Source organism: Neovison vison, chromosome 6, assembly GCF_020171115.1.
Source record: "Neovison vison isolate M4711 chromosome 6, ASM_NN_V1, whole genome shotgun sequence".
NCBI classification, from domain to species: domain Eukaryota; kingdom Metazoa; phylum Chordata; class Mammalia; order Carnivora; family Mustelidae; genus Neogale; species Neogale vison.
The window spans coordinates 292,174-320,020 of NC_058096.1; the positions used below are offsets into that span (position 1 = coordinate 292,174).

Below are 27,847 nucleotides of genomic sequence, written 5' to 3' on the forward strand. Positions count from 1 at the left end.
AAGGGGAGCTCGTGGGCAGTGGGGTAGTTTCTGCTTGTGTGAGGATGAGCAGTGCTGGAAACGGACAGCGGTGACAGCCGCACAACCCTGGGAACGGGGTACAATGCCCCTGAACCGTAACACTTAAAAATGATTAAAATGGTACATTTAATGTTATGCACATTTTACCACACACACACAAAAATAAAAACAAAGACAAGACACTTGCCACATACCCGTAGAATTTGGTCATTCTTCTCCTGAAGCTGCAGAAACAAAGACTCTTCCTCTTTTCGGCGAGGAGACTGTGCCTGCTCACACTCCAGCCTAGGGATCTCCTCCTGTTCATGCAAAGCAGCTTTCTTTTCCCCTTCAAATTCACCCTGTATAAAAGAACACTGTTAACAAAAACAACAAAAATGTCACTCTAAGCTCTAGAAGTTATGCTTGCTCCATTTCCTTGCTGTTTGCTAAAACAGTTCATTGAACAAGTATTTACTGAGTCCACCCTGTGCCAAGAGCAGTGATCAAAAGGGACGAAGCCACTACCCACAGTGAACACGTATTCAATGTGCTTCCCACAGAGAACATCAAGAGGACAGCTCGCTTCTTTTCCCAAACGATCACATTAAGAAATTACCCATCACCACGATACCACGGCCATCAGAATCTAAGATATTTAGAAACAAAGTTCCTTTGGTTTCAAAACATAAACCCTATTTCTTCCTAAATAATAAACATTGTTCTTCGTAAGATTCACCTAACAACTTATATTAATGAAATAAGCTTCTTTTTTTTTTTAAGGCCATCGTTTAAAAAAAAGAAAAGATATATATCCGATATATATACATATGCATACGTATACGTATATACATACGCACATATATATATATATTTGAGAGAGAGAGCACGAGATGGGGGAGGTCAGAGGGAGAAGCAGACTCTCCGCCAAGCAGGGAGCCTGATGCGAACTCCATCCCTGGACTCCAGGATCATGACCTGAGCTGAAGCAGTGGCTCAACCAACTGAGCCACCCTGGCATCTTTAATGAAATAAGCTTTAAACAAACAAACAAACAAACAAAACAACAACTACCACAGAGGCAGCACTTCCAAAATGGCAGAATAAGGACATCCAAGAACGCATTCCTCTATAACAGCACTGAGAACACTGACAGAAACTGTGAAAATGCAACTTCTTCAGAGCTCTGGAAATTAAGAAAGACTTGTAACAATCTAGAGTTTACTAAAAACAAAGTTTGAGTCTCCATCCAAACAGCAGCTATGAGGCACTCAAACCTGCCCTAATCCCATCCCTCGCACCTCCGGTAGAGCTCTGCCAACAGCCTCCCGCAGTCGTAAGGGTTGGGGGGGACCAGAGGGGTTCGGAGCTCCTCAAGAGCACCGGCCCGCCGACTCTCACCCACTGACCTATCCTGCAGCCCACTGAGAAGCTCCGTTCTCAAGGATGAGCTCCCAGAGCTCACGCTGTCACAACCCTACTGCCGGGCCACTTACCACAATCAACCGACAGCTACTGCTTAACATTACAGTGGCTGAAACCCATTAACTTGTCGCAGTTGGGGCCAGGAAGAGGTAAACAAAAAAAGCTTAAAAGCTTAAAAGGAACCACTAGAGAATGTGGTGTCAACAGGGAGCTCTGAAAGGCTCCAGCACATTCCTGGGAATTTAGGAAGCAAGTATAGGGCTATGTACCTATCAAGGAAAAGCTGAGAAGGCTCTAACACTCCTTGTTGACCTCACACTCACACAAAGTCAACGCTAAGGAAGAAGCCACCCACCAGTGCACTGGAAGCATGCCCCAGCCAGAGCCCCTCAGTAAAGAGACAGATTAGAAAGTGGAACTATAGAGCTATTCTGGAGCGGAGAGGTACAATTACTGAAATGAAAAATTCACTAGAGGCTCAACTGTAAATTCGAATGGGCAAAAGAATCAGCAAATATGAAGACAGATCAAATATGACTATTTGGTCTGAAGAATAAAAAGAAAAAAGAATAAAGAAAAGTAAATAGAAAAACGCCTTGGGTGTCCAACTCTTGATTTCAGCTCAGGCCATAATCTCAGAGATTCTCTCTTTCTATCCCTCTCACCCGCCCCTGCTCCCGAGCACACTCTCTCTTTAAATAAATAAATAAAGTAAAACCTCTAAAAAGAAGAAAGAAAGAAAAGTAAACAGAGCTCCCAAGGCCTGTGGGACACTCTCAAAGACCAACATACACGCAATGGGAGTCGCAGAGGAGAGGAGAAAGGAACAAGGTAGAAAGCCTGCTTTATGATATGATGGCCAAAAACCACAACTTGGATGAAAAAATATTAATCTACAAACACAAGAAGCCCAACTGACCCCAGGTAGGATAGATTCAAAGAGATCCATACCAAGAGACATTCCAATTAAACTGTGAAAGACTAAGAAAAAGAATCTTGAAAGCAGAAAGATGACAGACGAGGAGGGCACCCTATTTCAACCGGTCCCCTGAACTGAGCTGGGTACCTGCCAGCCCACTCTGAACACCCACAAAATCAGCCTGAGATGCTACACCTGAAGACGCATCTGGATTCCCACAAATGGGGTATCTCGGGCAGCTGGTCTCAAGGTCTGAAGGGGGAGCCGAGACTCCACACTCTACGGGTAGATACTGGAAGATAAACAGAAGGGGGAGGGAGTGGGATCCTGCACCACTGGAGCAGTGCCTGGACCTGGAAGCAGAGGGAGGGAGTGCTGCCGTGGGGCCCACAACCCAGGACGCTAAGGGGTTTAACAGAACAGACAGTAATGGAGACAGTGCGGCGTGGGGAGCTCACTGAAGAATAGACGGCGATCTCGGTCTTCTGAGAAAGGAGCCTGGACACAGTCACTTCTGTTCTCTCAGAAGAGACGGAAAAGCCACCTGGGGAAAGCCGCCAGAGAACAAAAGCCCCCCAAAACTGGTTTTCACTGAGCCAACTCCCACCTCCGGGGCATGGCAACTCTGCCCAAACAGGGTTGCCTGAGTAACAGCACAGCAGGTCCCTCCCCCAGAAGACAGGCTGGAAGACCAAGAGGCCGACAACCCTAAGGTCCCTATAAAACAGGTGCCTCTTGCTTGGGTCATGGTCAATACTTTGGACCCCGTGCACTCCCTCAACCACCACACAACAGAATGACTATGAAGAGGAACCCCCAACACAGGAATAATTCAGAGACTGTGGCTTCTGCCACAGAACTAATGGATATGGATATAACCAAACGTCAGAAACTGACATCAGAGTAACATTATGAAGGCGATCTCTAGGCTTAAGAAAAATATGGACAATATAGAATCTCTGAGGGCAGAAATGAGATCTAATCAGGCCGAACTTAAAAATGCTATAAATGAAATGCAGCCTAAACTGAATACTCCGACTGCCAGGGTAAAATAGGCAGAAGAATGAATTAGTGACCTAGAGGATAAGATGACAGAAAAGAAGCCAAGGAGGCCTGGAAAAACAGCTTAAAGCCCAAGAGATCAGACTGAGAGAGATTAATGACCATGAAATATTCCAATGTCAGAACTGCTGGGATCCCTGAGGGGATGGAGAGGGGTCCAGAAAATAAATTTGAGCATATCGTAACTGAGAACTTCCCTAATCTGGGGAAGGAAACAAGCAATCGTATCCAAGAGGCAGAGAGGACCCGTCCCAAGATCAATGAGACCAGACCAACACCACAACATATAATAGTACAATTTGCAAATCTTAGATCCAAGGGAAAAATCTTAAAAGCAGTGAGGGAGAAGAGATTTCTTACTTACAGAGTGAGGAACATCAGAAGAACATCAGACCTGTCGACAGAGCCCTGGCAAGCCAGAAAGGGCTGGCAAGACATATCCAGGGCACTAAATGAGAAGAACATGCAGCCAAGAAGTCTTTATTCAGCAAGGCTGTCATTCAGAATGGATGGACAGACAAGGAACTTCCAAGACCGGCAGAAACTGAAAGAGTATGTAACCACCAAGCAGGCCCTGCAAGAAATATTAAGGGGGGGGGGTTCTATAAAAGGAAAAAGGCCCCAAGAGTGATATAGAACAGAAATTTACAGAGACGACCTATAGAAACAACGATCTCACAGGCAACATAATGACAATAAAATCGTGTCTTTCAATAATCACTCTCAATGTGAACAGCCTAACTGCTCCCATGAAACAGCACAGGGCTGCAGACTGGATAAAAAGACATTACCTTTCCATACGCTGTCTACAAGAGACTCATTCTGAACCTAAAGATACATCCAGACTGAAAGTGAAGGGATGAAAACCATCTTTCATGCCAATAGGCCTCAAAAGAAAACTGGGGTAGCAATTCTCATATCAGACTAATTAGATTTCAAACTAAAGACTGTAGTCAGAGATGCAGAGGGACACTACATCATACTTAAAGGGCCTATCCAACAAGAGGATCTAACAACTGTAAGTATCTGTGCCCCTACAGTTGGAAGCAGCCAACTACGTAAGCCAACTGTTAACCGAAATAGACACATTGATGATAAGATGCTAACAGAAGGGGACGGCAACACTCCACTCACAGCAACACACAGGTCATCTAAGCAGAAGATCTACAAACAAGAGCTTAGAATGACACACGGGACCAGAGGGACCTCACAGATACACACAGAACATTCCATCATCAAACAACAGAATACTCATTCTTCTCAAGAGGCAGATGGAACTTTCTCTAGACCACATCCTGGGTCACAAATCAGGGCTCAACCGACACCAAAAGACTGAGACGACTCTCGGCATATTCTCAGACCACAAGGCTTTAAAACTGGAACTCACTCACAAGAAAACATTTGGAAGGAACACAAACACTTGGAAGCAAAAGACCACCCTGCTCAAGAACATTCGGATCAGGGACGCCTGGGTGGCTCAGCTGGGTAAGCAGCTGCCTTCAGCTCAGGTCATGATCCCATCGTCCTGGGATGGAGTCCCACATCGGGCTCCTTGCTCAGCAGGGAGTTCTACTTCTCCCTCTGCCTCTGCCTGCCACTCTGTCTGCCTGCGCTCGCTCTCTCTCCCTCTCTCTCTGACAAATAAATAAATAAAGTCTTAAAAAAAAAAAATGTTCGGATCAACCAGGAAATCAAAGAACTTAAACAATTCCTGGGAACCAATGAGAATGAAAACGCATTGGTCCAACACCTACGGGACACAGCAAAGGCAGTCTTAAGGGGGAAATACATAGCCATCCAAGCCTCATTCACATAAGTAGAAAAATCCCAAATGCAGAAGCTAAACTTACACCTAAAAGAACTGGAGAAAAAACAACAAAGAAAACTTAAACCAAGCAGAAGAAGAGGAATTATAAAGATTAGAGCAGAGATCAATGAAACAGACACCAGAATAACAGTAGAGCAGATCAATGAAACTAGAAGCTGGTTCTCTGAAAGATTAATAAGATCAATAAACCTTTGGCCAGACTTACCCAAAAGAACAGAGAGTGGACCCAAATAAATAAAATCATGAATGAAAGGAGAGAGATCATGACTAACACCGAGGAAACAGAAAAAATTATTAGAAATTATTATCAGCAACAATATGCCAATATGTTAAGCAAACTGGAAGAAATGGATGTCTTCCTGGAAACTTATAAACTGCCAAAACTGAAGCAGGAAGAAATACACAATCTGAATAGACCAATAACCAGTAACAAATTTGAAGCAGTAAATCAAAAAACTCCCAAAAAACAGGAATCCAGGGCCAGATGGATCCCAGGGGACTTCTACCAAATATTTAAAGAAGAAATAATACCTATTCTTCTAAAGCTGTTTCAAAAAAGAGAAACAGAAGGAAAACTCCCCAATTCATTCTATGAGGCCAGCATTATCTTGATCCCAAAACCGGACAAAGACCCTATCCAAAAGGAGAATTACAGACCAATATCCCTGATGAACATGGTTGCCAAAGTACTCAACAAGATCCTAGCCAACAGAATTCAACAGTATATTAAAAGGATTATCCTACAGGACCAGGAGGGATTTATTCCTGGGATGCAAGGGCGGTTCAACATTTGCAAATCAATCAACTTGATAGAGCACATTAATAAAAGACAAGAACCATATGATACTTTCAATTGATGCAGAAAAATCATTTGACAAAATACAGCATCTTTTCCTGAGTAAAACTCTTCAGAGTGTAGGGATAAAGGGAACAGTTCTTAAAAAAAACATCTATGAAAGCCCACAGTGAACATCATTCTCAATGGGGCAAAGCTGACAGCCTGCCCTTAAGACCAGGAACACGACGAGGATGCCCCCGCCTTGCCGCTGTTGTTCAGCACTGTACTAGAAGTCCTAACATCCGCAACCAGACAATAAAAAGGAGAAAGAGGTATTCAAAATGGCAATGAAGAAGTCAAACTCTCTCTCTTCGCAGATGACATGGTAACTTTATATGGAAAACCCAAAAGACTATATCCAAACTACTAGAACTCATACAGCAATTCAGTAATGTGCCAGGATACAGAATCAATGTACAGAAATCAGTTGCTTTCTTATACACTAACAATGAAAATATAGAAAGGGAAATTAGAGAACCAATTCTATTTACTGTAACACCAAAAAACCGTAAGATACCTGAGAATAAACCTAACCGAAGATGTAAAGGATCTATACTCAAGGAACTACTGAACACATGAAAGAAATTGAAGAAGACAGAAAAAGATGGAAGACCATTCCATGCTCACGTATTGGAAGAATGAACATTGTTAAAATATCTATACTGCCTAGAGCAATCTATACTTTCAATGCCATTCCAATCAAAATTCCACTGGCCTTTTTCAAAGAGGTGGAACAAACAATCCTAACACTTGTATGGAACCAGAAAAGACCCTGAATTGCTAAGGAAATGTTGAAAAAGGAAAACAAAGCTGGGGGAATCACATTGCCTGATTTCGAGCTGTATTACAAAGCAGTGGTCACCAAGACAAGCACAGTATTGGCAAAAAAAAAAAAAAAAAAAACAAAAAAAAACCCGGAGACATAGATCAATGGAACAGAATAGAGAGCACCGATATGGACACTCAACTCTGTGGTCAAATAATCTTGGATGAAGCAAGAAAAAATATCCAGTGGAAAAAAGACAGCCTCTTCAATAAATGGTGCTGGGAAAACTGGACAGCTATGTGCAGAAGAATGAAACTCGACCATTCTCTTACACCATACACAAAGATGAAACCGAAATGGATAAAAGACCTCAACGTGAGGCAGGAATCCATCAGAATCCTAGAAAAGAACATAGGCAGTAACCTCTTCACATCAGCCACAACAACTTCTTTCAAGACAGGTCTCCAAAGGGAAAGGAAACAAAAGCGAAAATGAACTTTTGGGACTTCATCAAGATCAAAACTTCTGCACAGCAAAGGAAACAGTCCATAAAACAAAGAGGCAACCCATGGAATGGGAGAAGATATTCATAAATGACAGTACAGACAAAGGGCTAATATCCAAAATCTACAAAGAACTCCTCAAACTCAACACACACAAAACAGATAATCGTGTCAAAAAATGGGCAGAAGACATGAACAGACACTTCTCCAAAGAATACATACAAATGGCTAACAGACACATGAAAAAATGTTCATCATCACTAGCCATCAGGGAGATTCTAATCAAAAACACACTGAGATACCACCTTACGCCAGTTAGAATGGCCAAAATTAACAAGGCAAGAAACAGTAAGTGCTGGAGGGGATGTGGAGAAAGGGGAAACCTCTCCCACTGTTGGTGGGAATGCAAGTTGGTGCAGCCACTTTGGAGAACAGTGTGGAGATTCCTCAAGAAATTAAAAATAGAGCTTCCCTATGACCCTGCCATTGCACTACTGGGTATTTACCCCAAAGACACAGATGTCGTGAAAAGAAGGGCCATCTGTACCCCAATGTTCATAGCAGCAATGGCCACGGTCGCCAAACTGTGGAAGGAGCCAAGATGCCCTTCAACGGACGAATGGATAAGGAAGATGTGGTCCATATACACTATGGAGTATGATGCCTCCATCAGAAAGGATGAATACCCAACTTTTGTAGCAACATGGACGGGACTGGAAGAGATTATGCTGAGTGAAGTAAGTCAAGCAGAGAGAGTCAGTCATCATACGGTTTCAATTACTGTGGAGCATAAGGAATAACTCGGAGGACATTCGGAGAAGTGAAAAATGACTGGGGGGAAGTCAGAGGGGGAGACGCACAAAGAGAGATTATGGACTCCGGGAATCAAACTGGGGGTTTTGGGGGGACGGTGAGCCCGGAGATGGGTATTAAGGGAGGCAAACCCTGCAGGGGGCACTGGGGGTTAACACACAAGCAATGAATCACGGAACACTACATCAAAAACTAATGACGTACTACATGGTGACTAACACAATACAAAACAAATCTTGAAAGCAGCAAGAGTGACTCAACACAAGCCATCCTCCACAGCGGGTCAACAGCTAGCCAGCTGCTCAGACCACAGAGGCCCAAAGGCAGCAGGGTGCTATCATCGGTGCTGAAAGAAAGACTTAAGCAGGAATTAGGTATCCAGGAAACTATCTTTCCAAAATGAGGGAGAAATTAAAACATTCCCAGGTAAATGAAAAGTGAGAGAATTCACTACTAACAGGCCTGCCCTGAAGATATACTGGAGGGCATCCTCAGGCCAAAGTGAAAGGACACTGGGCATGACCTTGAAACCACACAAAGAAACGAAGAACGTGGTAAAGGTGACTGAACGAGTAAATGGAAAGACAAAATAAACATAATTGTGGTCATTTTTTTCTTCTATCTAATTTAGAAGAAACTGAATAAATCAATGAGCATAAGTTGTAGATAACCGTAGTTTGTTGGACGGTACTAGGGACAGAGAAGGGAATGAAGCTACAAAGGAGAAGAGATCCGGAAACTATTAAAATTAAGACGGTACTAATTGGATCTCCACATTATAAAGGGCTCACTGTAATCCCCAGGGCAGGCACTAAGAAAATAACTAAAAAATATATAGAAAAATAAACATCAAGGAAATTGAAATGAAAAGAAGGCAGTAATGGAAAATTAGGAAAACAAGAGATAAAAGACACCTGAAAAGCAAACAGCAGGCACTGGAACACGCTACAGCACCTGTGACCTAGGAAAGGCCGGGCCAAGTCGAAGACACCAGCACAAAAGGCACTTACTGTATGAGTCCGCATCTACAAGGCCCAGAAGAGGCAAACCCGCACAACCCCTGCCGGGGCTGGGGGTCAGAGGAGGGGGCTGGGGGACGGGGAGTCCTCTGTGCAGAGGCGGATGTTCTGAAGTAGTGACAGAACAGTGACAGCTGCGTCACTTGGTGAATACGCTGAAATCCACTGAAATGCCTACTTAACAAGAGTGATTTTTACAGTACGGAAATTCTATCTCAATAACGTTCTTGTTAAAAAACTAAAACAGGCGCCTGGGTGGCTCAGTGGGTGAAGCCTCTGCCTTCAGCTCAGGTCATGATCTCAGGGTCCTGGGATCGAGCCCCGCATCGGGCTCTCTGCTCAGCGGGGAGCCTGCTTCCCCCTCTCTCTGCCGGCCTCTCTGCCTGCTTGTGATCTCTGTCAAATGAATAATAAATAAAATCCTCTGAAAGTTTTTTTAAAAAATAAAAATAAAATAAAGAACTAAACAAAGCTACATGAGAACTCCTCAGAGCAGGTGTCCGCGTGTCCCACACGAAGAGTGGTGATGTGGCTTCTGGGTCACCAAAGCAAGAAGACCCAAACTTCTCAGATTTAGGATATCGGTGGTAATTTCCTAGTGGAAAAGGAATGATAACCATCCTATTTAAAGAGAAAAAAATGAATGAAAAAGTTGCCTAAAAAGTCTAACACAGTGCAAATATTTCTTTTCACTTTGCAGATCACTGTTGACTGAAGAGTACAATTTCTCATTGATTTTGCAGCCGGGAAAGGGGAGCAGCAACACAGATCCCTCTTCACCCCTGCGCCCCCCGGCTGTGTGACCTACCGCTCTGCAAAGGCTTCCGACCGGCTCTTCTGCAGCCCCGTCTCCTTCCCTTGCAGCTCGGCCGGAAGAGCTGGGCGCTGGCCCCAAGCACTGCAGGAGCCAGGGTGCCCCCCGTGAACAGGGAGGAAGAGTCAGCCCTGAGCTCTTCTGCGTATGCACAGCCCTGACCATACTGGATCCCCTCTATTCCACGTATTCTCACTGTGACGACACACAGGAGTCAGGCTACAGCTCCTAGAACGTTCCGGACCACTGTGTAGGCTCTGGATTCTCATCTCGATCACAATCATCAGAAAACGGGACATGCATGGCACAACACTAAAATTATACTTTCTTTTTTTTTTTTTTTTTTTTAAGATTTTATTTATTTATTTGACAGGCAGAGATCACAAGTAGGCAGAGAGGCAGGCAGAGAGAGAAGAGGAAGCAGGCTCCCCGCCGAGCAGAGATCCCGATGCGGGACTCGATCCCAGGACCCCGGGATCATGACTTGAGCTGAAGGAGAGGCTTAACCCACTAAGCTGCCCCAGGTGCCCCTAAAATTATACATTCAAGTTACAGAGATAACATAAATTATTCCTATAAACTTTGTCTCCTGAAATAAATTTAACTCCAAAGCCTTTAAAAAGAAGCATCAAATCTCACTGACATGAAAAATCTGAGAAACAAGGCAGGGATCACAGGGAAAGGGAAGGAACACTGACAGAAGATGAAACCAGAGAGGGAGACAAACCCTAAGAGACTCTTCATCTCTGGAAACAGACTGCGGGGGGAGTTGGGGGTGGGAGGGACGGGGTGGCCGGTTGAGGGACACTGGGGAGGCATGAGCTACGGCGAGCGCTGTGACCTGTGTGAGACTACGGACCACAGACCTGCACCCCCGATACAGTAACACATTGTGTTACTAAAGAAAGAAGCATCGAGTGCAAACTCCAAGTCCTCACACGTCTCAGAGTTTCTCAAGTACTTGAATGACACGTTTAGGCCACAATTCCCCTCCGAGGGAAGGACGGGGCTGAGCCCACCGGTCGCAGCTGCGAAGGAAGCGGCAGCCCGGAGGGCAGTCAGGGTCGACGAGGCCCACTAATTCCGCGAGTGACAACCACAAAATGCGGGTTAATACAGGGAAAACCCTGAACGCCAACAGCACCACAGACCGGCAAGGCCAAGGCCAAGGGACAGGAACCATACTGCCTTTCCCCCAAAAAGACAGCTCAGGAAACACCGCCACCACTGTGAAGGACACCGGAAAAAAGAAAACCATCGACATGGAGGAAGAGGAAACCACCGCCCTGCCTCACCCCCAGCACACGAGAAACTGACTGATGTGGGAAACAAAGGCAGAAAAAAACTGATAAATTTCCTTACTACCTACAGCCCACTGACAAGTCCTCGACACAGGCAGCGCGACCTTCCTCTAGGGACTCAAGTGCCTCCATGTTATTACTTTGCTGAGGGCAAAGGCAGTGCCAGCCTGACCCCCGCTCCCCGGCCAGGACCCTGTGAGTCTACTTCAACATAGAGAAATTCCTTTGGAAACTTCCTTTACCTCTAAACCCCACAAGAGAGGTGTTGGTCGTCACCCCCCAAGCATACAGCCCACTGCTATGCATCTGAAGGGTCTGGTGACAACAGCCCCCCAAGATCCCGGGAACCTTGCTTCCGAATTCCTTAGACTCCCGCGATCTCTGGCCCCTCCCAACCTGGAAGTATGGAACGGGCCACTCCTCATGACCCCAGTGCGGCATTGCCCGTGCTTGAATAAATCCACCCTTTTGCACCAAAGACGTCTTAAGAATGCTTTCCCGGTGTTCGTCACGATGAACAACGCGACAGGAAAGGGGAACCACACTTCTTCCGGCCCTGGGACCCTGGTACAGGCCCGGGGGCGCTTCCCTCCCCGCGCCTTCAGGGACTGGTCAGGATGGCTGACCCCCCCCATGCTCACCCTGCCCGTCAAATGCTCTTCTGCAGACGCAGGAGGATTAGATACATGCTTCTTGGGAAACCTTGAAGATCGCTTTCTTCCGGCAACAATCCTTATAGAAGCCGACTTCTGTGTGAGGTCAGGCAGGAGTCCAAGAGCTCCGCATGCCCCCACATGCCCTTGAGGAACCCCGCCCTCCAGTCCTGGGGCACGTGGACCTGGTACCACGGCAGCAGTGATCAGCAGGCTCCAGGCCCCGCTCTCTGGCCACCTGGTCCTTCTGGACCTCAGCGTCCCTGCCACAGAGACTGCAGCCCCTCACGTGCCTGAGGGACCCACGGCCACACGGCGCACAGCTGCACTTGCTAAAAGACGGTGGACGCTAAGCGTATCATGTGCCCCCCATCGCTGTCTCGGGATCTTATGACGCACACGCGGCATGACAAGGGCATAAACGCACGAAGCCAGCAGCAAACAAAAGCACCCACCCCACGTGCACTGTGCGTAGGAGGAACGGCTCTACAAGGGGGCAGCGGACGCACTTCACACCTGTCCTGCCCAGTGCTCGCCCGGCCCCCAGCGGGAACTTGCGGGAAAAGTGCACCATCGCCATAACCGAGGCAAAGGCCAAACGGCAGCATCGTATGGCCGGATGGTCTCCGGGAAACACTCGGGAGTCCGGTGAGGCAGGAAAGGTGCAGGACAGCATCCGGCCATTGGACCTTGAAGGCCCAGTAGCTGCGGGATGGTTGCGGACGCCCAGTGGGACGCATTCTCAGGCCACCCCCTCCAACTGACTGGAGAGGCTCCAAGTCAAGTCCCCTCTGACTCATGCAACCCTACCCCACCCACAAGGCCTCCTCACACATAACCCTTTCTACTTCCAGCCTTGCGTGAAACTCCATTTGATTTTCCAGGTGCTAAACAGTAAGGTCCATGTAACAAAAAGATGCTTTTTGAAGTTTATTCTCCATTTTTTCTAAAGACACGGGAGAGAAACGTCATATATATCTTTTTAACCATTAAGAAAACATGAGAGATGTGCCCGGGAAAAAAAAAGTAGTATTACACAAAAAATACCAACACCGTCAGGAGCCAGGGCGGCTCGGGTTATGAGCTCAGGGTCCTGGGATAGAGCCCACATCGGGCTCCCTGCTCAGCGGGGAGCCTGCTTCCCCCCCACCCCGCCCCTCACCACCCCACAGCACCCCCGTGCACACTCCTGCTCCTTCTCTAATGAATAAAATCTTTTTAAAAAGTAATATAAATTCACCCGGTAATGAATTAACAACATTCTAACTATATCTAAAACGACCTTACTGTTTTCGAAAATTATATGTATGGAATTTTTTTTTAAATTGAAGAACAGATGAAACTGCCTTGAGCAACTGACACTGGGCAAACTGTGGTCCGCTCCCGTGCTCCAGACCTCGGCTGAGTGGTCCGGCCACAAGGGACAGTGTTCCACGGGAGGCACATCTCCAAGAAAAGGAAATCAAGCTTACAGTTTCAGAGAACTTTCCTCAGAAGTAACTCCAAAAGGAAGTAACCTGGAAAGTAATCCAATTAGCTCCCAAGTGCAAGTGAAATTACTCTTCTGGGAAGTGACCCTGCTTGACCAACAGGTGCAAAGATATTTGTGGCCCAGAGAAAAGCTGTCAGAGGAGGAACAGCGTGTCCGTGCTATTCTGGGGACACTGTCCCTGGCAGCCCAGAAAGTGCCCAGTTAAGCTTTCTGCAGGACCTGCCTGCGGGCCAGAGCCTGAGGGAAGGCCACAGCGGGAACACCCAGGAGTCCACACCGAGGCCCGACGGGACGGCCTGTGCAGCGGTCAGACAGGTCAGCCGGCATCCCAGCAGGCAGGAAAACCAGACTCCGAGCACACGTACCCCGTGTGGACCCAGAACTGAACCACGACAGGAAGAGACGGGAACTTGGGCTGGATACAGGATGACATCAAGGATTCCTGACCATTTTTAAGTTAGAACGGATCGCAGTTATGTTCTCTTGCCGGGAGAGAAACACACTACTTGGTACAGACACGGTGACGTCTTTATAGATGAAAACACACGCTCCCTGGGATCTGCTGTAAATCCGTGGGGGTGGGGGGAGCCCCCAGGCACGACGACGGGCACGTACCCGCCTGCGCAGCCAGAGAGCCTCACCCAACTATCCTATTTCCGCCCATGTCGAAATGTTCTCCGCTAAAAGCTAAAGTAGGGTCAGAAACAGCTTCCCACCTTCCCACAAGTCCAGCGGTTTCTGAGAAACCAGCCAGACAGCAAAGTCCCTTAAAAAGTATCTCATGTTCACCCTGGTGGCGGAGTAAAGGGAGCTCTAGCTTGAGCAAGGACTCACTCGTACGACTGGAAACGCTCCCGAAATGCTGTGGGACGCCCAGACGGCCGTCCACACAGAAATACAAGGAGGCCCGGCCCGAGCCCGGACCGGACGCGCGGCTCCAGCAAGCTCACGGCCGTGTCCCCACACGACAACGCGCCAGGAGGAGATGGTCGCCAACCACAGTCCGCGGCGGCAGGGCCGCAGCCCGGGAGACCCCGGAGAGAGGCGACAACCAGACCTCATCTTCCCAAGCTGAGACGACGGCCACCGTCCACGCGCGGGGACCGCCCCCCACCGCAGCTCAGCCGCGCGCCAGACCCAGGCCGGGGCGCGCCCGTCTCCCGGAGGCCCGTCCCACGCAGCTGGCTCACGAGACTCCCGGCCCCCGCCGGCACCCCGCTGCTACCACGGACGGCAGCGAGACAGAGCTGACAGGTCTGCCGCTGAACCTCCCTGCAGTGACGCCCCTTCCAGGCGGCCACCTGACCCCGCCGTGATGGCCACTGCGCCTGAGGGGCCTGGGGGACACCGTGGGGGCGAAGGGAGCACTGCTAGGACACCGAGATGGCTAAGGGTACACTGGAGGACACTATGGGGACACTGAGAGGGTTAAGGGGACACTGGGGGGACACTGGAGGGTTAAGGGGACATGGCGGGTGACATGGAAAGGGCTTCACCCGCTTAGTGAAAGTAGGAGCACAGTGTGAAGAGGAGACCATCCCCGTGGCCGCGTCACTGACCAGCTACAGCCCTGGCTCCCAGCAGAGGTCCTGCTGTGTCTCTCGAAGCCACCCTGAGGACACAGGCTTGCGCGCGTGCCTCCTCCGTCTTCTCCTCCCTCGGAGGGGAGAAACCCACCCAGAGCGGCCAGACTCAAGGCAACTTAAGAGTCCAAGAACCAAATCTCAAGAAAAATGCCGATTCCCAGATTTTTCAGCCAAACCAATGGGGATAAACCTCATTTTTATGCCTCCCTTTTTGTAATCGCCCGTAATTCTCCGGCTGGCAGGCGTCGCGGAGGAAACGGTGGAACCATGGACTTCACCGACGGACCGATGGCCACACAACTACGCACACGAGCCACCAACCCAGGACACGCAGACAGCGCCAGGCCTTATTTCGTGGTTAGAGAAAAGGGAGGGATGCGTCCTTCATAAAAAGCCCCACAGAAACACGGACAACAATCCGTACCCTCAACAGAACGGGGCACGACCGCTTCACACGAACGCCCGCCCGGAGTGTGGGAAGCAGGACAGCGCGCGTCCTCCGCCCCCAGGGCCTGGGAGGGGCAGGAGACACAAGCACTTCCCACCGGAAGATTCGGGGAGCGCAGCCCGCACCCCACTCGCCACCCCGCCTGCATGCACAGGACCGCAGGACACGAGCGCCCCTTCGCCGGGTCCCAGCCCACACGTCCCTCCCCACGGCAGCCTCGCGCGTTCCAGAGAATTCCACCGCTCTGCAGACTTCTGCCAACGACCACGAGGCACGTGGACACTCCGGCCTCGTGGAAGAGCCCGCGCAGGGAACCGGGGCGCACGCTGTAGCGCACGTGTTCCGTGTGGACACGAGGCGGCAGCACTGCTGCGGCAGCCGCCCCGCACGGTCCTCCCCTTCCCGCGGGGACGCCTCTTCCGCCTCAGCCGCCTCTGCCTCCCGCGAGCCCAGCGCCGTCTGTCCCCCCCCGCCGTCCCCCAGCCTCTGCACGACCCCAGAAGCACCGTGTCAGTCTTCCCCCAGCACACCCTGTGGGGCACCGGGTACCTCCTGCGGGGGTCCCGGGCCTGCCTCTGCGCCCTCCCATCCCAGCTTCCTGGGGGCCGCAGCCGACGCTCACCCCATGTGGCCCCATCACCGCCAGCCCTTCCTCCGTCCCGCCGTCCGACGGACGCTGCCGGAACAGAGCTGCGCCTTTGCCGCAGCCTGCGAGGTCAGGCCCCGCCTTCCAAGGACTCCACCCTCCAGTTCACCCCTGTGGATCCTGCCGACACTCCTCCCCACCCTGACCTCCGAGGTCACACCTACACAGGTCGGCCGGGCCACAGGGGTGGCCCCTGAAGGCGTCTGCAAAGACGCGCGGGGTCAGCCCAGGGTACAATCCCTTCTCGCAGGCTCCAGCCCGGGGCACAACGGAGAGCGCAGCCAGCACGAGAGCAAGGATGACGGGCACGACCCTCACGCTCTGCTCCCGCTGGGCCTGTGCAGGGCCCGGCCGAGACGTCCTGGACGAAGAGGAGGGTCCGCGCCGGGCAGGAGGGGACACATTGGTTGGGGAGGCGATCTGACGGGAACGGTGAGCGCAGGAGAAGACGATCACAGCACAGAGCGGCCAGCACCGGCCAGGTAACAAGGGACAGGACGGCGGGAGACACGGTCTGCGTGCACCTGCGGCAAGAGCTGGAGCAGCCCCGGACCAGAGGGAGCCGCCTGGGTGCACAACGCTGGGACCCACGTGCAGAAGAGACTACGGAGGAAGCCACCTTGCACGGACGACTGCTGCCGGCCGGACCGGGCGCTGGGACACGTTCTCCCCCAGCACGCGGCCCCGCCCGCATCTCCACGCACCCGTCCGCCCACCGCGCGCCCCCACCCCTGTCCGAGGCCACCTGCGAGGCAGCCCCAAGGCAGGAAGAGACCCGCCCTGAGCCCGGCCTCACCTGCTGCGCGACCCCGGCAGCCCCCGGATCCGCTTCCGTCTGTGCCGTGAAGCCGCCGTCCGCGGGCGGGAGCTCCTGGCCCCGCTCCCCAGTCGGCGCCGCGGGGCGGGAGGCGTCCTTGTGCGGCCGCTGCTTCTCCAGCTCTGCGCTCAGCTGCTCCAGAGCCCGGCGGTGCTGCTCCCGCAGGGCCTGCACCTCCGACCGGTGGCGCGACTCCAGAGAATCCAGGTGGGACGAGTGTCTGGCCTCGAGAGCCCGGAGCGCGGCCGCGTGCCCGGACTGCATCTCGGCCTCACGGGCCTGCGCCAGGGCCCGCTGCTCCCCCTCCACGGAGGCTCTCAGCTCCTCCTGCTCCGCGCGGCGCACGGCCTCCAGCTCGGCCGTCAGGGACAGCACGTGCCGCTGGTGTCTCTCCTGGAGCCGCTGGAGCTCGCGGCTGTGCTTCTCCTGGGCCTCCCGAAGGAGCGCGTCTTGCTCGGCCGCGAACTTCTCCGTGATCTCCTTCCGCTCCTTCAGGAACCTGCAAGGACCCGCAGCGTGAACACGGGCCGCGGAGCGACGGTCCTACACGCGCCCCCGGCCCTTCCCACACGAAACACGAGGTCGCTGCCGTGTCGGACTGTCCCCGCTCCTTCTCCCTCTGCCGTCCACCGCCCGCGAGCACCACCATCAGAAGTACGCGGGAGGGAAGGGGCCACACAAAGCCAGAGGAGCTCAAAGGACAAGGCCGCTCACGAACTAAGTGGGGATGCGGGACCCACAGCAAGACACCGCCTCCGCGCCGAAGCCGACGCACCGGCCCACGCGCGGTGAGAAGGACCGCGATGGGGCAGGGGCAGTAGGGTCCCCTGCAGGAGCCCACAGGGCCGTAAAGAACACTCAAAGGACCTCAGGAGAACTGCTGAATTAAGGGACACGAATGAGAAAGAGCCCCAGGGGTGCTGGCTGGCAGAGACACAGGCCAGCAGACTCCCCCTGAGCCGGGGCACCCAGGATCCCACCAGGGACAGGAAGACGCCCCACACGCTACACGGGCATGACTTGCCCTGGGGCGCTCCCACGAGGAGCGGTAAGACCCGGGTCACTGCTCTGCTTGGGCCGGTCGGCCACCAGAGACTCTGGAGGCGTCCCACACCACCCACGTACCCTCTGCACACGGGGCGGGCAGGAAGCGTTTGTGAGGCTGAGCACAGCGCCTGCATCCACCCAGCGTGCACCTGCTGGGCCGAGATCTGAACTCACGTCCTTAGACCCCAGACCCAAAGCTCCTGCACTCCAGTCACGACGGCGGGAGCTGCGGACCCGGGAGGACAAGCAGCCCAACGGCGAGTCCAATGGCCCCAAGACTCACCATCACCCCCAGGCAAGAAAGCTCAGATCTGCAGACTTGCCATGAACAGAGGCAAAGAACCAAACTACATTCTCAATCTATTTTCAAGGAAATGTGTGCAAGTTTTAGGAGGAAAACACTTACTTTTAAAAATATCTGCCTGGACCTTCAAAATAGAAAGAACTAATAGGACAAAGTGCCGTCAGGTAAGTGAGGTCTAATTCTTTGAAGCTTTGAAGCTTTTTTAAGCTTTTGAAGCTTTTAAATGTGGAAAGAACAAAACGGACGTGAAGACGCGTGCACAGTAGCGTCCACCAAGGGACACAGACTCCACCAGGAGCATCCGGACGCGGTCTCTGGCTGGTTCCCACACATCCAGTGTTGGGACAGGCGGTTCGACCCGCTGCCACTTCAGGGTGAGGACCAGGCGTCCGGGACTCCGGGCACACCATGCTCGGCCCTGCCTTCCTGCAGATCTCCCCACCCTGCTGAAAGCCCACAGCAGATGGCCCAGGGGACCTGCGTCCCATGCCGTGCGGCGGGTGCCGGGGTCGGGCCTCAGGCGGGAGAGCGACAGGCGTCTCTACAGCCAGCGCCCGCTCCGAGAGCGCCACCCACCTGTTCTGCGCCTGCATCAGCTGGAGGGCACAGTCCTCCTTCAGGCGGAGCGTGGCGAGCTCCCCGCCCTGGTCTGCGGGAGCCAGACGGCCGCCCGGCTCCCGGCCACACTGCGGACACTCCTCCCCGGCAAGGCCAAGCTCCAGCTGCCGTAGGCGGCCCTGCTGCTCCAGCAGGGACCCCTCCAGGTCCCGGATCTGGGCGGCCTGCTGATCCTGAAGCCGCCTCATTTCGAGCTCCCGCAGCTCAAACCTGGTCACCAGGGACCGCGTCTCGGCTTCGGCTTGCTCCCGGAGCTGCAGGAGGGCCAGCGCCCGTTCCTCTTCAGCTTCTCTCTTTAGGACTTCACTTGCCACCTTCCATCCTGCTTCTCTGTCTCTGGATTCCTGCTTCATCAGCTCCAGTTTCTCCTTCGCTTTCTTCAGCTCCTCCTGGTGACCTTCTACCAACTCACATTTTACCTACAGGGAGCAGAATCTCAGGTAAAACAGAAAGAACTTTTTAAAGGAGAAGATTACTGGCAGCAATGACAGCAAAGCCGGCTGCCCGTCCCTCTGGAGCCGGCAGGCCCGGACGAAACTAACGGAGTTCAACGCACACGCACACGTGCTCAGCAAACCCAGGGAGCGTCAGAGGCCTTCGTCGTGTGCCAGGACCGGCGGCAGAGGCAGGCACATCCCAGGGCCTCTGCCAGGGGAGGCCGACCACCCCAGACAGAGCAGAGCCGCCCTCAGCGAAAAGACCAGAAGAGCAAACGCCGCAACGAGCTCTAGTCTGTGGCCGCCTCTGTGCCCGCGATCTCCACGGAGCCTCGTCAAAGGACCGACGAACCAAAATTTAAACTTTTAAGAGTTTCTTCTGAAAAGGGAGGTGAACCACAAAGCTGACAGTAGGCAAACATTTCGATTTTCAAAAAAAGGAGGAAAGGAGGTCAATGAATGACAAAACATCATCAGAAAGAAACAAAAGTAAAAGCGGTATTGAAGACTGACCTCAGCTTCTTATTTAAAAGTTAAGTTATGGGGCACCTGGGGGGCTCAGTGGGTTAAAGCCTCTGCCTTCGGCTCAGGTCATGATCTCAGGGTCCTGGGATCGAGCCCCGCATCGGGCTCTCTGCTCAGCGGGGAGCCTGCTTCCCTCTCTCTCTGCCTGCCTCTCTGCCTACTTGTGATTTCTCTCTGTCCAATAAATGAATAAATAAATAAAAGTGAAGTTATTAAAGCAGCACCTGGCCGGCGTTAGTAGATCAACTTGCTCTCAGGGTCATGAGTTCACGCCCCACACTGGGTATAAAGTTTCTTAAAAAAAAAAAAAAATTAATAAAAGTAAGTTTAGGGTCATGCTTCTGGAGATGGCTGAGAAGCTTTAATCAGGCTAGCCCTCCCAGAGGGTAACAGCTATAAAGGCTAGAAAGAACATAAGAAACCACCCAAAGGCCTGAGAGAGCATCTATACGCAGAGAGATTGTGCAGAAGGCTGGACACCCAGAAGGAAGAGATGGCACTGGGCAATTTCCCTGTCCGTGCCACGCACACCGAAATCCCACAATCCCACGTGTGTGAACAGAGGAGGTAGAAAGTGAGAGGTGCCCATTAGGACGGAGCCAGAGAGACAGTCGGCTGTAAAATCTCTGCATCAGCCTCTGCCCGCATCTCAGGCGGACTCTGACGCACACGCGTGTGGGCAGACGCCAAGAGCCGAGCAACACAGGGAAGACACGGTGTGGAGTCAGAGCGCGCCAAGTCAGCTCCTGCTAAACAGAAAAACTCACACCCTTCAGCAGCGTGAAACAGATGCAGAGTCTCCACAACGTCTCCCTCACGACGTCCAGAATACAGTCCAAAATTAGTTTATATACAAATAAGCAGGAAATATGACCCATGCTAAAAAAAAAAAAAATACAATCACTGGAGAACCCCAAAATGACACAGATGTTGAACGGCAGACAAAGATTTTAGAAGCAGATACCCTAACTGCAAGAAAAACATGCTCATGACGAATAAAAAACAGCAAATCACGACAAAGAAAGAAGACCCTCTTGGGGGAAAAGAAAACAACAACCGAACAGAAATCCCAGAACTAGAAAGCACAGTATCTGAAATTTTAAAAACCACTGGATGGACTTAAAAGCAGATCAGAGCGAGCAAGAGACCACGAACCGGAGACCAACAGAATCCAACCAACAGGAAGGGAGCAAACCAGACAGAAACCGAACCAACAGAACCTCAGACACTGAAAGACGGAACATCCATGGGAACGGAGTCCAAGAGAAAGGACAGAATGGAGCAGAAGGAAGAAACTGGAGAACATACTTGGTAAAAATTTCTCAAACTTGGGAAAACACATAAACATACAGAATACTCTGTAAGTCACTAAAACAGGCTACCTTTTCAGTAGTGTCATTATTAAATGTAAGAAAAAATAAGGTCAATCCAGTATAAAGTTTTGTTTTCCTTTTTTTAGGTAACTATCTCAGAATCAATTTTATGCTTTTAAGATTTTAAGAATTTCACGAGAGGAAAAAACATCCAAGAAAATCACACGTAGGCACACCGTGGTAAAATGACTAAGAATAGGGGCACCTAGGGGTGCCTGGGTGGCTCAGTGGGTTAAAGCCTCTGCTCGGGTCATGATCTCAGAGCCCTGGGATCAAGCCCTGCATTGGGCTCTCTGCTCAGCGGGAACCTGCCTCCTCTTCTCTCTGCCTGCCTCTCTGCCTACTTGTGATCTTTGTCTGTCAAATGAGTAAATAAAATCTTCAAAAAAAAAGAGAGAATAAAAGATAGAGAGAAAAACAAGCAGTCAAAAGAAAATGACACATTACATTCGGGGTAAGACTGATTTCAGTGATCACTTATCGGAAATAAGGTCATACGTGAACACCTTTAAATCCTGGACAAAAACCTTGCCTTCTATATGTAGCAAAAATATTTCTTCATCAAAGACGGTAAAATAGATACTCTCAGCTCAAAGAAAACTTGTGAAGAAAACAGGCACAACATGAAAGGCTGAAGGAAAGTGAGGCCAAATGGAAACTCCTATCTTCTGGAGGAAAGAAAGAACGCTTCAGTGTTGTGAATCTAAGACCACTTTCCCTTTTAATTAATCAAGGACCCATGATTGTTCAAAGCAAAACTTCTATTGTGGAATCTAACCACCAAGACAGATGTGACACCGTCAGCGTGGAAGCACGGAAGACAGCGGACGAAGGACGCAGCTGGAGCTCACCTTCTAGCTGCATGGCGACCGTGTACCTCTGAGAAGACCGTGAGAACAAGACTATCCCCGAAAGCAATCATTAAACGCATGATGCAAAGAAATAGGACTGAGAAATCAACAGACACATTAAAATCAATTCTAAAAATTAATCCAATTCAATTAATCCAATCCAATTAATCAATCCAATTAACTAACCCAATTCTAAAAATAATACAAATAAATACAAAATAATACAAATAAATCCAAATAATCCAAGTAAATAAATACTCAAATAATCCGAAAGGCAAGAAAGAAGGAACACGGGAGCAAACAGAGAAACAGACGCACACACAGAAGAGTAAAACGCAGACACAGCTTCAACCAGGTCAACAACGAAACGAAATGTGACAAACTAAACACTCCGACTAAAAGGCAGGATTTATCAAAAAGGATTTTAAAAATATGCCACTGCAGGGGCTCCTGGGTGGCTCCGTCCGTCAACGACCCGTCAACGACCCGTCAACGACCCGTCCCGCTTTCAGCTCAGGTCATGGTCTTGGGGTCCTGGGATGGAGCTGGGGGTGGGCCCCTGCTCCGCAGAGAGTGCGTCTCCTTCTCCCTCTGCTCTTCCTCACCTCCCGACTTGGGCTCTCTTTCTCTCTCAAATAAATAAAATCTTAAAAAACGTAATCAACTATATGTCATGCACACGTGTAATATGTTAAAAAGTATGCAAGTATGCGGCCTCTGTCCCTTGTTCCTGACACACAGCTGCTAAAACCCTCGGAATTTCGGGCACAATCAGTGTCTTTTGCATGCTAATGAGACGGCAAGTGGCTGGGGACCTCTGGGTGGCTTCAGGGTGGAAGCTGGTCCCCAGAAAATCAGGGCAAGATTAGAGGGTTGGAAATTCCAGCTCCACCGCGACCTCCGAAGACGAGAGACGGAGACGGAGTTCAGCCACCAGCGGCCAGTGATTCAGACACGCCTGTGTTACGGAGCTTCCGTAAAAACTCCCAAATGGTGGGCCTCGGAGAGCTGCCAGGCGGGTGCACACGTGGGGGGCTGAGAGGTGGCAGGACAGGAGCGGGCGTGGACGCCGCCCACCACGCGCACCTCGCCCCACGCCTCTCTTCCCTTTGGTCGCTCGCTCGCCTCCGGCCTAAGACACTGTATTAGGACACTGTTTCCCTGAGCCACTTAGCCTGAAAGGGCCGTGACGGGCAGGGGACTCTCCAGACTCCAAAGCCGAGTCGGACCGAGACCCGTGGATCACCTGGGGACCCAGTAACTGCCAACGGCTCCTGATGTGGGGACAGTGTCCCGGGACTGAGCCCTCAACCCACAGGCGCCGGCACTGAGTCCAGGTGGTCCCCGGAGACTCCAAGCGAAACGCACAGAAAAGGGTCCGCCGTGCCAGCGGAACGTGCGTGAAGGCTGAACGCGGCGCTGATGAACAGAAGGCGGGCTGCGGCTCAAACAATGCTACGGAGGGAAGTGTGAAGTCGGGGGACACTTAGGACGCTGGCGAAACAGACTCCGCTCTAGCAACTCCGACCCAAAGAGGAGCCACTCCCCGCGCTGCGTATACAGTGAACGTGCCAGGAGTCTGGGGGAGGCCCACACGCCAGACCTCTGCCAGCGGGGGTGCTGCGCAGGCTCTCCGCGCGCCCACGGAACACCCCACTGCCACACAACCGACAGCAGGAGAGCCCAGGAGCCCAATACCACTGGAGACCCCAAGGCGCACGGGGCCTGCCGCTGGCCGTGCCGACCAGCCTGCCGCCCGTCTGAGGACGTCCAGCCAGTCCCCTGACCCTGGAGGCAGGGGGAAGGAGCAACAGGAGCCAGACCCTGCCTCGGCTCGAGCGGGGCCCTGGCCTGACCCACTTCTGCACGAACTCAACTGGGCCGCAGGCGGCAGGAGACGGAGCGCGGGGACCAGCGGGGCCCTCGCAGGACTCTGCCGCCGCGGAAGCCAGAACCACACTCACCCTCTCCCAGTCCTCCTTCAGGCTGATCGCCTCCTGCAACTTCTCGCGTAAACTTCTGTTTTCTAGTTTCAAGACATCAATTTCTTCCTTGAGCTCCGTCTGAAGAAGCGAGAGTTTAAGCTTGTGCTCAGTTTCCAAACGCAAGACTCTGGCTGCCACCTCGGCCTCCACCTGCGAGGCCGTGTCCTGCACACACGGGAGAGGCGCCTGAGCGAGCCCTGGGAGGGACGAGAAGCAGGGAGGAAAGTGAGGCACCTCGAGGGCACCACACACAGCACGGGGCCCGGCCCCTCGCACCACAAACACCTGGAGCTCTGCCAAGCCCTGGGGGAGCCCAGGCAGACGCGCCCTGGCCTGCCCCGTCCTGAGCGGCCCGCACCCCTTCAGGGCCCACCCCGGGCCACCAGTGGGGTATCAGGGGCTGTTTTCCGCTGTGGGGAGCTAGGCCGGGGGGACCCCTCCCGGGACGGTCAGCTCAGGACTCGTCCCCTCCCTGGGCTCCAGAATGAGCTGAGCGGCGGCCAGAAGAGCACCGCGCGCCCGTCGGCGGCCAGTGGCCACCGCGTGTGCAGCGGCTGAGAACAAGCTCCCTCCGTGGGACGAGAGCAAGAGGCAGAAGCCAAGTCAACGTGACCTTGGCGCTCACGAGCCACGGTCCTTCTCTCAGCCCGTCTCAGCAGCTCCAAGGGAGCCCTTGTCCAGAGCAGGAAGCAGTGTCAGAGCCCCCCACCGTGGAGCCAGCCCCCCACACCCTCGCCCTGGGACCCTCCACCTCGCCACCCCTGCGCTACGAGGCGTGGCAACAGCGCCCCCCGTCCTGGAATCCATCTCCAGGGCTGGCCTCACACCGGCTCCCCTCAGCAGTGGGGCCCCTGCCTGTCCCCCTCTGCTGCATCTGCTGGGAAGACCTCCGCCTCTCATCCGCCCCCATCTCCTGGGACCCCCGGCGCTGCATCTGGTCAGCCCCGAGCCCAGCTCCGAACTCTGAGGACACCACCAGGGAGGGTCTGTGGAGTGAGGCCCGGGATGTCCAGATAACCCACGCGGGAGCCCCCAACCTTCCCACACATCGCTCCCTGCGGGCCGAACCCCAGGCTCACACACCTTCGCTGGGCCCTTCTGAGAGCCCCACACGTTGCTCCCCTTCCGACACCGGGGTCCCTTCGCGGCCCACCTGCTGCCGGGTTTCCAGCGAGGACGGGCTCCGGTGGTTTTCTTCCAACTGCGCGTACAGATGCAGGGAAAATCACACACAGGAGGGTTACAAGGGGTCTCTTTAGCCCGTCGCCCGGTCACTGCCCCCGGAACCCTCGCGGGGCCGCGCGCTCACGCCGTCTCCTCCATCCGCGGCGCGTCACCTCCGGGGATCCGAGTAACTCAGGAGGCGGCAGGCCACCACCCGGAGGAGACGGGGCACACCACCGGCTGGAGAGCCCGCCTCACCCCCGTGCTGTCCTCATGGAGGCCGACACGGAGCCCCAGCTGAGGGATGCCAAGGAGGCCGCGGCCGCGAGCCTGACCAGAACGTTCACGGACAAGAACTGCTGCAGGCCCTGACCAGCAGACCCCCTCCTCCCAGGGCCGGGGCCTCGGCCAAACACAGCCTGCTCCGCTGCGGGGCCCCAGCATACTCACTCCCAAGCCCCCTCACTCCCCACACCGTGTCTCCCCACTGCACGTCCCCTTCTGGAGGCGGACACATGCCTGGCCTGCCTGGACATGGACCTGCCCCCAAGAGGAAGGGGCCCCCAAGGGAGGGGTGTCTGGGCCCTGCTGCAAGCACCCGACAACAAGCCCTGCCCAAGTACCCTGAGGGAAGGAAGGGAGGCGGGAAACTAGGCAAGGGTTCAGTGCACGTACTAAACTCTCCTGTTCCCCTTAAAATACAGCCGGTAAACCCGTTTTCCTCAAGTACCACGGAGCAGCCACACCGACCTCAACTTGCAGCTCATGATAAGGTCGCGTTATCTTTTAAAGCAAGACTCGAATCCCTGCGCTCCGACACAAACGAACCACTTGAGTGACAGGAGGAATCGAGTCCAGAAATGCACTTGTGCCCCGGGGACAGCTAAGCACACAGGCTGTGTTTTAACAGGTCAGGCCTGAGCGAGTGACCTGCCGTTTGGAAAGAGGGGGTCAGCTCATCAGCTCAGAGCCTACACCTCTGGCTGGACAATGACTAGGTTCCGGGTGGACAATGAAAAATCAAAGACTTTAAAATTAAATTAAAATCAGAAAAGGGGCGTCTGAGTGGCTCAGTGGGTTAAGCGTCTGCCTTCGGCTCAGGTCATGATCCCAGGGGCCTGGGATCGAGTTCCACGCTGGGCTCTCTGCTCCGCGGGAGCCTGCTTCCCCCTCTCCCCCTGCTTGTGTTCCCGCCCTCTCGCTGCCTCACTCTCTCTGAAATAAATCGAATCTCTAAAGACGAGTGAGTGAAATGAGAATAAAGTACAAGCGTCAGAAGGCAACGCAGGGGGACGCCTGGGTGGCGCAGTTGGTTGGACGACTGCCTTCGGCTCAGGTCATGATCCTGGAGTCCCGGGATCGAGTCCCGCATCAGGCTCCCAGCTCCATGGGGAGTCTGCTTCGCTCTCTGACCTTCTCCTCGCTCATGCTCTCTCTCACTGTCTATCTCTCTCTCAAATAAATAAATAAAATCTTTAAAAAAAAAAAGAAGGCAACGCAGGAAACCGGCGGGCACTCAGGATGGGGACAAAGAGCAAGGGGCCAGGGGAGGACCCACGACCGCAGACCCAGGCCCGTGAGCACAGCGTGAAAAGGGCCACGACCGAGTCCAAAGGCGAGCGGGGGGGCCCTCCGAACCGCAGGGGAATGGGGACCAACGCCAGGAGAGCCACGGTGTGCAGAAAGAGCTTGCAGGGGAGAACGCTCAGCTTCAAGTGAAAACAGGAAACCACAGAAACGCAAAGTGCCCACACACCGGCTGTCCCTCGGCGAGGAGCACACACTGGCGACCTCCAGCGGCGGCGGGAGGCCCTGGGCTCCCACACCCCCTGGGGGAGTTCCGCCGGACGCTCTGAGGAGGGCACAGTGGCCTGTCGACGTTTCCACACGCGTGCACACGTGCGAGGAGGCGTGCGCACACTCCGGACTTCCCGCCAACACGCGTCCCACCGCTCTCCTCTCCCTGCCTGCCCGAAACAACACGAGAGGCCATGGGAAGAGGTTCGAGACACCAAGGCCAGCCAACCTGGGACGACAAAACTGCTCACAGCACCGTCCGGGGCCCAGGGGCAGAGGGGCTGCGCGCACGCAGGACCCGCGGGCCGAGGCTGGCCGTCGGGGGGCCGGGGACCCGGCCTTCTAAAGCTGGACCCCAGAGGGAGCTCTGCCGCTGGCCTCCCTGACACCAGGGGGGCCTCATGCCGCCTGTGAAGACAAGCCCTGGACCAAAAACCGACAGAGGGGACCCTGACACCCACACAGAGGGACAGACGGACGGAAAGCAGGGCACACGGGAAGCACGAGAAACCCTTTAGCACCGAGGACCTCCAGAGACGTGTGTGAGAACGCCGCACCGTGGCACAGACAGAGCAAGCAAGAAAGCAGAACCCCCAGAAATCAAAAACGCCAACGGAAATGAGACGCTCGCTACAGAACAAGAACACAGCTCAGGAGCCACCAGGAAAGCGCACGGCGGACGCTGAGGAGTGCGGATGGGACCGGCCTCCCGGCCGCGGAGGGACGCAAGGCCCTCCCACACGGCCAGCGGGAACGGTGGACGCACACGCCGGAGCTGCTCCCTGAAAGCTCCAGGCAGCTCACAGGGGCCCCGGC

The 27,847-nt window shown here is 53.1% G+C and overlaps 1 protein-coding gene across 8 annotated transcripts in view; it reads right to left on the reverse strand.

Moving 5' to 3' along the window:
* PCNT (pericentrin) overlaps nucleotides 1–27,847 on the reverse strand; it is a 110,285-nt gene that overhangs the window by 57,266 nt on the left and 25,172 nt on the right. For 7 of the 8 annotated variants that reach the window (XM_044250746.1, XM_044250751.1, XM_044250750.1 and 4 more), the window contains 5 exons: nucleotides 25,154–25,271; nucleotides 24,050–24,267; nucleotides 18,858–19,318; nucleotides 16,910–17,429; nucleotides 216–377 (listed from right to left, as the gene is read on the reverse strand). In XM_044250746.1, the coding sequence (XP_044106681.1) occupies nucleotides 216–377; nucleotides 16,910–17,429; nucleotides 18,858–19,318; nucleotides 24,050–24,267; nucleotides 25,154–25,271 (1,479 nt within the window). The remainder of the gene's footprint in view (nucleotides 1–215; nucleotides 378–16,909; nucleotides 17,430–18,857; nucleotides 19,319–24,049; nucleotides 24,268–25,153; nucleotides 25,272–27,847) is intronic. The other variant, XM_044250748.1, reaches the window with a different exon arrangement.